General features: G+C 35.6%; 1 protein-coding gene across 1 annotated transcript; it reads right to left on the bottom strand.

The window, feature by feature from the left end:
• Positions 1–312: 312 nt before the first annotated feature.
• LOC109109848 (solute carrier family 2, facilitated glucose transporter member 9-like) lies at positions 313–11663 on the bottom strand. Its single transcript, XM_042737025.1, has 12 exons — positions 11482–11663; positions 10362–10460; positions 8676–8836; positions 7343–7467; positions 7107–7252; positions 6857–6989; positions 6122–6309; positions 4058–4168; positions 3186–3287; positions 2975–3050; positions 1118–1245; positions 313–941 (listed from the first exon to the last, which is right to left on the bottom strand). The coding sequence occupies exons 1-12, from the start codon at positions 11524–11526 to the stop codon at positions 687–689; spliced, it is 1569 nt and encodes a 522-aa protein (XP_042592959.1). The 5' UTR covers positions 11527–11663; the 3' UTR covers positions 313–686.
• Between the last annotated feature and the right edge of the window lie 17 nt (positions 11664–11680).

The following is an 11680-nucleotide window of genomic DNA, read 5'->3' as shown; positions in this document are numbered from 1 at the left end:
AATGGATCCTTGCTTACCAGAAGAAGAAGAAAAAAAAACACTTAATAACCTTAAACTTTGAAATGATAGTGTATATGTCCTAATACATATTTACAGCAGTAGCGGTGACGAAATGTATGTAAATAAAACAGCGATGTCTGAAAAAGCAAAGGGATATTTAAAATAACAAGTTTGATCTCAGCCTATTTTAACATTTCTGATAAAGTAGTACATTAGCACCTGAGAGTTACTAAATGATCCAATGCCATTTAACACTCAAAAGAATATGTGCAAGAGATCACTGCAACTATATATATATATATATATATATATATATATATATATATACTCTCATAATGATAAAAATATGTATAAGGCCTATATACATGAAGGAATTTCTTTCATAACACAAACATGACAAATAGTGAAAAAACATAGCTTGTGATTTCTCAGTAACAATATACATGTGGTAAAACATGTATATGGCACTATTCTTGCATACAAAGTAACACAATGCTGTGGGTGTTTAAGTATCTTTACAAAACTAAGTCAGCTCCTGTTTTGTTATAAGGAGAAACAGACCTTCTGTTAGTCTGAGCCCATTGTGCACAAAAGTAAGATTCACTTAACTGTGCCTTTCTTAATGCATGGCTGATAACTGATCGAATTCCTAAACCTCAAATGCATTTTTTGCTGTTCTGCTGAGTTTAAGGACAGGAAGAAGAACTGTCGAATTCAAGTGAACCATTTTCAAGTGAGCCGTATCCATTCATCTTTTTCAGTTTGAGCTGGTCCAGGGGAGTGAGGGCCTGGCTCTCTTCCACAGCCTCTTTTGTGGCAAACATCTGACTAATCTCTACAAACGTCTTATTTTTGGTTTCCGGAATAACAAAGTACACGTAGATGGCCACTGACACACATATGGAACAGAACACCAGATAGCAGTAGGACCCAGCAGACATCTGTAGCAAAGAAATACAACTTTTTAAAACAACTTCTTTTTAATACAACATGAAGATGATTGAATTTCACAATGATTGACTCTGACTAATGTTTTGTCGACCATAACCCTGGTAAACCCTTTTCTGATTATACTCTGTGTACCTTTGGCTTTAGCTGCATTGAATGGATTTGATACCTGAAGGAACGGAAAAATAAAGCCGATGGTGAAGTTCGACACCCAGTTAAGAGATCCTCCCACGGTGTATGCGGCAGGACGATGGGATTGCTTGAAGAGCTCAGCTGTGATCAGGAACGGAACACCCGCTAAAAAACAGACATATTCGTACTAATGATATATTGTGACGTCATCTATATTTTTCATGTTTAATCACCTACCTACTAAGAGAAAAATTGCAGTGAAACCTAGAGCGGTTATATTTTTTTTAGCCTAATAAAACTCAAATGAGTGCATAATATGAATGCATTTTATGCACATGCATGTATGCATTGTTCTTCTGCAGTGCAACAGTTCTTGGAGGGAGGATAATAAACTAGCTTTATGAAGAGCTCATTATCTCAATATGCAGGAAGAAGAGATTGTTCCACTGCTTAAGTTCTAATCCCTTTTGGTTACAAGTGAAAAATAAGGAGGCACAAGGTGTTATTTCAAATGTAATGAATTCATGAACAAGCCAAGCGATGGCTTCATTATTTGTGCGTGATAATTGCAGCAGGAGGCGTGCTGCAGTTAAATTGATAAGGAACTCTGCTTGTAATTCATTGTTCATGCAGGATTTTGTCTTAAAAAGCCATATTCATCATTGTTTATGAACAATGAGCCATAAAAAATCCTAATTAAAGACGTAATTACACCGATTGAGACTGGGGCCTGAGAATGAATTATAGATTTTGGAGTTGGGTTGGATAATGCATCAACTCAGTAAAGCACTTGTAGTCTCATTCATCACTGTAGCAGAGCTACTCCTCTCTGCTCGTATTGTGCGCATAAACTATGAGTCTAATGCTCATGCAGCACTAATAGAGGGAAGTACACACTTTAACTTCCATACTTTGATCTTTGAAACTCCTTAAAATGCCAATATCTTCTCCTCAACAGCACAATTTATCATTATATCAGTTTAATGTAATTTAGTCAAGATGCATTTAATTTCCAAGGCGTCTGTATTCTGTTCTCTGTCCTGTCTGAAATATTACAGAATAATTCATCATATATATATATATATATATATATATATATATATATATATATATATATATATATATATCAAACTCATTTTTGTATCATATTCTATTTTTGTGTAAACTAATCAACTCATAAATTTGTATTAGTGCAATGTAGCTTCTGACTATGCTCACAGAAAAAAAACTGTTAAATTGTTACATAATAGGCAAGTTAATGTTGTTTTTAAAATTTTGAAATAAATGAGATAGAAATAAAACAGTTATTAAATAAAATGTAAAATACAATGTAAGAAATCTTAATGGAATAATCATGCTTGGTAAGCATAGATAAGCATATATAGCATTAATCCTAATAAACTCTGAAATTTCGTTGTTTTTATTAAATAAATTTTAAATTTTATAAATTATAAAAATAATAAACATTATATATAACATTACACATTATAGAAACATTATATATATATATGTTATATATATCATTATATATAAGTTTTAAAGTCTTTAAATTATTCTGAGCAAATAAAATATTAATATACTAAATATAAATAAAATACAATATGTCTGTAAAATAAATCCATATGTCAAAAACCTAGTGCTAAGATAAATACTGAGGTTTATAATGAACTGCAGTTGCGCTTGCTTTTCAAAATTCTACCCCCAGGTGTCGCTATTTTACTATTTGAAGGCGTCATCTGGGACTTCAGGGTCAAAGAGCAGACAACTACTCATCCAATTGAAGCAGTGCTCTACTGAATGTGCCTGAGCATGACTGAAAGTGATGCAGCCATGTAGATCACTTTAATAAATAGATTAAAAGAAGAAGAAAGAGAGACAGCCACAAAGAACTCACCCGGCCCGATGCAGAATCCAGCAATGATCCCAACCACACACCCCACACTCACATATTTCATAAAAGGCACATGTGTCTGAAAACATGATAGTAGCAAAAGGTGAAAAAGTGTTATATCACTTGTCAGTTTTGCCAACAGTTATTTCAATTGGCAGCGAATGCAAGTTAGATTTTAAGTATTTTTCCACTTTATTAACGATATTTCACTTACTTGAAGAATGAGAGACAGTGTTATCCCAGCACAACACATTCCCATAACACCAAAGCCTCCAATTATCAATGGCCTACGCCCGAGACGCTCAATGGTGAAACACTGAATGAAAAACGAGATGCAATGTGGATGTTCAAAACAGGTGCTTCCTTTTTGTCTTGATCGGATTAATTAGTAACCACTGTCTTGAAAGGAAGACTTTTTGGTGCTTTTTTGAAAGCAAATGTCGCAGAAACATAAAGTGGAACCTTGTTTTTTCATTAAGTGCTGCTAAAATTGAGTGCTAAAGCTGTGCACTGTTGACTTAAAGGCGGGTGAAGCTGACATAAGAATGAATAGCTGTAATTTTATAACCAATCTCTAGCCTTCCTCTCGTGTGCCATTCGCCTCCCGAGTGAGGGCCAATTGACACTGACAGCAATGAGTTCTTCTGACTAACAGCGTGCCTCTTTCTCTCCGGTTGCTGCTGGTGCATCACTAAATCCCGGCTAAGCGACGCAACTGGGAGAGAGAGAGACTGTATCTGGCCTTCATTACAGCTCTGAGATGTGACCCAAGAAAAGAGGCGGCAAAAACAAGACACATCAGTCTCTCTAACACTCATCTTATACAGTGATTTTTATGTGTGTCACAGCAGAAAAATACACAACGTGAGCTTGGAAAGATTGAGGGCAAAGCTAAATGAAAATGATTGAGATGTGAAGAGACGTTCTTTTTCAAATGTAGCAACTCTAGTGAAGTAATAGACCAAGTGATGTCTAATAAACTATTTCGAGTCACTATATAACCCTGTCAGATAGCCTTTTACCACTATCAATAATTGAAACAGACAGTTTTCACATTGGAAGTGTCGGTGGAATATGAAAACTCACCCCTATGAGGCCTGCGATGATCTCTATAGCTCCAGTTCCTACAGTCGTGTACTGGATCTCAGGGGTCGGGATCCCAGCGTTCTCAAAGATGTCGTTGGTGTAAAACCAGATCTGGGGAGAAAAGCGAAAGGATAGTGATTTTGGCTTGTACAGGTGGCATTTCGTGACTACGAGCGGTTACGGCGTACAACACTTCAGATTCAATTTGAGAGCTAGAGGGCTGTGTGTGAGGTTAGGCAGGGGGGTAATCAGAGGGAACACAGACGGTTTGAGAGCTGCTGGGACTGTAGAGGACACACACGGCCTGCCTCTCTCCTGCTGCTCATGCTGAAGTCAGCCAAGACTCACCACCTGTCAGCCGCATTTACACTGAATACACACACACACAGACACTCACAGGGTCACCTGCCACCTAAGGGCCCTACAGTCAATGTCATTTAATATTCAAATTTGATATCAAAACCCCACAGAGCAAACATGAAGATTCCTACTTGGATTTGACATCAGCAGCTCACGTACTTTGACAAGCTGTATCTATGATTTGGGAAATTAAGGCTTAGGTTAAGGCTGGTTTGTAGCCTGATGAGACTGTAAGGAAATGCTTGTCTAGTGAGTAAACAATTTTAGTTTGTTTTATAACAATCTCTGTCAAGACCAACTGAATAATGTAAGTCACAAACATTGTCATGTTCAGGTCTCAAATCTCAAATGAGATGCTCAATTTTGTTTTGTTTCAGAATCAGCTGAATGAATGTCAATGACTGTAAATGAATTAAATTTATGAATCACCACTGAGATAATGGCTTTTATTTATTGTTGGCTGTGGAAATCAGATGGGGTAAAGACATGACAGAAATAGAAATTGCAATTTGACAAACTCCAGATGAAATCTGAAGCCTCTTTTCTTCATTTTGTGGTATAATCTGTGGACTTCTGTAGAATGTAATGTGGTAAACAGAGCTGAGAGTACTGCACTGCTAGCCAACATCAAATGAATGATTAAATGAACAACAAGCAAGGAGTGGGGAATATGCAGAAGTTTGCGAATGACGGCTGTTTGAATTCTGCTGAGCTCTGGGCACGGAGATTCTGTGTGGGCCTGGTAATGAGCTCTCTATCGGTCTTTATCCTAAATATTACATGAAGAATTAGTCTGCCAATCAAACATTTCAGAGCAATAATACAATTTATATAAGACATTTCTATAGAAAAAATAAATAATATAATAAATACACATTATGTTATACTGGTAAAACCTTTTAATGTGATGCTAGAAACCTTTGCAGAATTTATTTCGGAGAATATATTAAATAGCACAATGTGTTTTTGCTGAGATGCATAAGAATTCTTATTCATAACCCTGATTCTGATCATAATATAGATGCCATTAAAGAGCACTGCAGTGGTAAGTATAAAGGAATGGTGTCAGCTGACAGGTCTAACTTAAACACTACCATCAAACTACTATTTGGGAAAAAATTTATATCTTTTTTTTTTTTCTGGAATCACAAGCTAATTGTTAAATTGTTAGTTCTGATTTAAAGGAAGTGTTTATAGATCAAAAAAGATCTGCCAAATCACTATAATCACCATCTTAATGATGTAACAATTAAAAAATACATCTAATTTGCTTGAATAATAGCCTTTATTTATCACTATAGCAGGGCTGTGCAAATTAGACTGCATAAACACTTAAAAAAAGATTGTAATTTGTTAAGCTCTGATGGATAAAAAGTGAGGGTTCTGTCCTCCGTCCTCTTAATCATCTGAATAATTAAGCTGAAGTTAAACGAAACTACTGCTGAAGAATAAAGAAATGAGAGCCACTTTAAAATCAGATGCATAGCCACTGCTCTGCTGTAGAAGTTGAAACCACTTTGGTTACCTGCTGTTTATTTGATGTTGGAAGAAATCTTGTGAGGCTTTAAAGGCTAAATACTCGCCATGCCCAGATCCCATCACTGTTCACATTGTTCATATCATTACCTTTCCATTACAAAGGACTCAAAACTCAAATCATGCAGTGTAGTCAGCTCTATATGTTAACCAGGATGTTGATCTTACCGCATCGATGCCAGACAGCTGCATACCGATGTTGATGACCACCACGGATAGGACCTGCCAGCGAACAGTGTGATCCAGTATCAGCTGCCAGACAGACACGGTCTCCACTGAGGACAGAGAGCGTTGCTCCTCCTGCATCTCCTCTATCTCTGCCTGGATGTTACATTTGGCTCTGTACCATTTCAAGGCTGCACCAACAAAGAGAACACAAACTGTTGGCTTTAATGTTCATATATATCAGGGGTCAGCTGATAAAAGTTTTCAGCATGAGCTGCCTTTTTTTATCACTTTGCAATATCCCATCAATACAGTCACCTCATGATGACCCAGGAAAAAATTCTTAAAAATAATACTTTTAAAAAAATCATCTTTATCTTGTTTTCTAGTAAAAATATCTAATTATTCATAAATTTAAATTTACTTAAGAAGGAAAACGGCACAAGGTAAAAGCCTATCAGAGAATATGCTGATTTAAGTTTATTTATCCCATTAATTGTTTTTGTTTTGTTTGTTTTTTAAGCAAAACTTAATATATTATCAGCATTTTTTTTCCAGATTTATGACAATTCTTTTATTCTTTTTACTGATAATTAAGACAAAAATATAGATTAATAAGATGATCTATACCATAACATATACTGTAGTATTAAAAAAAAAAAAAAAAACAGGGTAGATTTGATGTTTGGATGGTTTTAGAAAAATGCCTAAAATCTAAATCCAAAGCATTTCTCTCACCGGTGATAGTGGCATGAACATTGTGCTTCTCAATCAACAGATAGCGTGGGCTTTCTGGAAACCATGGTAAGAGCATCAGCTGGATAAAGGTGGGGACAACCACAAGAGAGAGAAACAGGGGCCAATGCTCTTCCTGTCAAACAAAACAGCACATGTTAAAACAGAATACTGAACTCTATTTCATAACTATTATGCAAAAAGAAGAGCAATGTAACTGTACGATGTTAAATTGTTCATTGATGTTAAGTACCTTTCCCAAAAGTTCATGCAGGCCCAAGACTTGAGCTAAGAAAACCCCAGCACAAATGAAAATGCTGGGCATGAGCCCCAGGAAGCCTCTCAGATTTTTAGGAGCGATCTCTCCCAGATACATGGGCACCACGCTGAGAGAGATACCTGGGAGTTGGAGATGAGCAAAGCATGTCAGAGTCTATTCACATCAAGCCTTACTTTGCTATACCTGCTTATTTTTCAGCTGGGACATACCTGAATGTATTCCTGTTATAAAACGACCAAAGATGACCATTTCGGGCGAAGCGCAGATCCTGCTGAACCCCATGAGTGATCCTGCCAAGAACACCAGTACAGTGGAGTTGACCAGTGTTCCTTTCCTGCAAAAGCAAACACTGTGAAGTTCTGCTCTGGCACTGCTCATTAAGCTAGGACAGTCATGCTTGATAGCCGGCCACCTGGGTGTTTAACTATCAAAACCAGATAACTGATGTTCCATGACAGTGCTGCTGGGTGAAATAGCTGCATTCCTTGATTAGTTCTATCAAGTTGTAAACTTTCCCCCTGATTTACAGACGGCTGCACTGTGTTCTGCGTTATGATCACCTTACTGCTATAAAACATTTTGCTGGACTGAAATTGATTAGAACAATAAATAGGGTCATGAATCATCGTCTTTCATTTGCATTTAAATGTCTGCAGTCAAATCTTGTGGCGCCACTCATAGACACTCAGAACAGACTACACAAGCGTACTTCCAGAGTCCTTGGACAGTACAAAATAGAAGTTTAAGGTAGTAAGTTAGGAAATGCAAATAGTTTCAAAGTGGTTAATTTAACAGTGTTGTCTCTATACAACATGTTACCACAGCTATAAAAATTAGGAGTTTGGCCACTATCTAAAAATGCAGGGTTTTTTCTAAAAATTCAAACTTGTTATATACACATCCTCATGTTGTTCCAAACTGGTATGACTTCTCTTTTTAAAGGGAGAATTACAATAATGTACTTGCTCTTTTCCATGCAATTACAAATAATGCAGATACAAGCTTTCAAGCTACAAAAAAGACACAAAACATCAGTAAAGTATTATAAAAGTGATCCATATGATAAAGCTATCCTGTGGCTTCAGAAGATTTGGATGTATGTCACACAGATCACTTTTTTGACACTTTCATTGAGCTTTTGCCTCGTTTTTAAAGCTTGAAAGCTCTATTTTCTATTCACAGTTACTGCATGTAAAGAACACGATCAGTGCATTATTCAAAATTTATTCTTTAGTGTTGCATGGAAAAAAGAAATTCAGTTTTGGAACCACATGGGGGTTAATATATTTTAGCATTTTTATTTTTGGTTGAACTAATCACCTACAAAGACAACTGGAACTAACCGGACAGAACAAAAAGTGTTTTATCAGAGTGCAAACAAGTCCATTTACAAGGCAAAGGCAAAGTCGTTCAGTGCGGTCAGAGAGGTCAGGTGAGGTGACAGATGAGGAAGAATCTACCTCGTGGCCTTGACACTGACACAGGATTTCCTGGCAGAGTGACCACACCATGCCAGATGTTATGGGTCTCCTCCTGACTTACCTTCCAAATTTGGTGACCAGAGTGCCCACCATCAAAGAGCCGATCAGGCCTCCAATCGCAAACACAGAAACGGTGAGTGAATACATGAGCGTCAGGGCCTCCTCGTTTAATCCAGTTCCATTGCGACTTACCACTGTACGGTTATAGAAGTCTTTAATGTACTAGTGAGAGGGAGACGGACAGATAGAGAGAAAGAGAGAAATTAAAGTGAAAAGTTAAACCAAAAATACTGTTAACATTTACACTAGCTGAAAAACTGTTGTACTTCCCTTTTTTCAGCCAAATTTAAAGGATATCGTGTGCCTTTTCATTTATTTCCATTCATTATTATTTAAATAAAAAGGGACTGTTAAGCTACAAAATAATAATAATAATAATAATAAATCTGTATAAAAGTATGATAAAAGTAGTCCATATGAATACTTCTTACATGTCCCAACTTTATCGCCCTAAGAATAATGGTCTGGAACAACATGAGGATGAATTTATTAGTGGGTGAACTGTTCTTTAAAACCGTGAGACTCAAGAAATGCAGAAGGAAAGGCATCATTAAAAGGCATTCCCAATTTCTTCAACTTCCTTTTTCTTCATATGTCAAGTTTTCAGATTTCAAATCTCAAAGCTTCTATTCAGTGAAACACACCTCAACATGGACTTACATGCCTCTGTCTCGTGACAAGCTCTTCTCTCTTTTTTTCTTTCTTTATATGCAGCTCTCTCTGTTGGCTGTGCTTTAAGGTCAGTCTAATTTAATTTAATCAGTTTACATACCTTTTCTTTTCTATTATAACTTTAAGTTGGAACAGTGCAGTATAATTTAATAGACTTGGGAAAACTTAACATAGTCTTTCAGTTTACTCAACAATAGATTCAACTGAACTAAAACTGAGTTTAGAAAAAAAAGTGGAAAGTTATTGATAACAAAACAAAAAAAAAAAAGCAAGCAACCAGTTTCCAGTTGTGATTTTTGGATTTCTATGTTTGAATCCTCTTCATTAGCACATCATGTTGCAAGAAAAACAGAACAAAACAAAGCCACTTAAGTAGGGTATATAACAGCCAGTCAGGAGACCAGACAGGAAAATTTAAATATTTTCGTCATTAACAGGCTAATGGGGCAGGGCAAATAGGTCCCTACTTATATACATGAAGAGCTGCTAGAGGCAACCACTGCAGCACAAAATGCCCGACAAGCCAAGATGAACAAATAACATCGAACTGACTCATTTACAAAAAATGAAAATAAGGCTTCAACACTTTGTTTCTTCAAGTTTCCGGAGAAAGTCTAATAACTTTCTCTTTTTGTCCCATATTGATATCCATATCTTAAAATGATGATTTATTTATGACATATTTAAATCTAATATATAAATAGCAAGTATCATATGATACATAAAAATATCTATTTATATTAATATTTAAATTATTCCAGAATTCCTTGTAGAAATCACACTTTTATAACAAGAATGTATAGAATGCACAGAATCATTCCCTGAGATCTTGCTTCAGGAGAGCCTCTGTTTACGCCATTGTGTTTATTTCAACCTCGAGCCTGACTTGCATCTTTTTACTGGAAGCCACTTTTAAGAAACTTTGTGATATATGGAAATGTGTTGGCTATGTTATCAATTGATTACTTCTTTTGATGAGCAGTTTTGGCTGTTGAGGTACTGATTGAGCTCTTACCCCAGCAGGAGAGTTGACCACAGCTAAGTTGTACCCATACAGCATTGAGCTACCAAAGGAGGTGAGGAAAGCCACTGCCAGCAGAGATGAGGTAAGATGCTATAAAAAAGAATCAAGAACACATTTATGTTCTGTAATTTATTATTATTATTATTATTATTATTATTAATTTATGTGCTGTAATATTCCTTATTTTTTCTTAAAGTGGCAAACTATCTTTCTTTGTTGTTGTTTTTTTTTCTTTAAAATGCTGTGGCTGAAACTATGAGCCCTACATGCAACAGCCCTAATGTCAAAGGATCATATACAGTAAGTCTCAGGCAGCCTTATAGTGTTTCAAAAGAACACATTCAGAAATTAAACAATAACATACATTTTATACAAATATATATAAATAGTGCTTAGTGCATAAACAATAGTTTTACATTTGTATGTCCATTAATATGTGTTGGACTATACAGTATTTGAATTGCATGTGACACACATAAAATACATCTATAAATAAATATATTTAGTTTTATAAACAAATATATTTCATTTTTATCTTTTATAAACATTCTATTCTATTCTAGTGATGTTAAAATGTTGAAGCAATAGTTAAAATCAGAAGAGGAGAGAACAGCTTTCTCTCATGGTGTGATTCAGTGGTCGTTACACTTCAGATCATGAGTGGAAAACTTAATTTGTCCCACTAAGTGGTGAGATACAGTTGCTTATGTGTAGTCCTACACGTGAGGGAAGATGCTGAGAAAATGTCTTGTGACATTAACTTAATGCCTTTTCTTTCTTCTTTTTTTTCTACACACCATATCGTACAAAAGAAAAATGTGACATTAAATATTGCATTACTAAATATTACTGATATTACAATACCTTTTGAAACCTATTATTACAAACCCTTCATCAACCAAAATTCTACAGCCTACTAAAATTAAACTTTAATAAAGTATCATTTGAGAGATCAGGTTTAAACTAACTACTAGAAGATTCGTATAGATGGCAATCAATAATACGGTTTAAGAGAACGAAATTAGAACGAAAACAAATAAGTAAAAAATTAACTAAAGCAGATTTATAACAGTGACACATCATTTAAATAATAACAAAATTGTCTACTTACCGATGTTATTTTGCCTGGACTAAGAATTAACACTTCTTCGGCCATATTCAAGTTATTTATAGGCTACAAGACTTCTTGAGATAAATATGAGTTAAGTTTAGTTAGTTAGTTTCTACTGGCCGTCTTTCTGTGCTACCGACTTCATCTTGGACGTGAGGGTGTGGTCATAGCTGACATGAGGGCGTGGTCACAGTAGATT

The sequence above is a fragment of the Cyprinus carpio genome, chromosome B13 (assembly GCF_018340385.1).
Source record: "Cyprinus carpio isolate SPL01 chromosome B13, ASM1834038v1, whole genome shotgun sequence".
NCBI lineage: Eukaryota > Metazoa > Chordata > Actinopteri > Cypriniformes > Cyprinidae > Cyprinus > Cyprinus carpio.
This window is presented reverse-complemented; position numbering and strand designations above follow the sequence as displayed.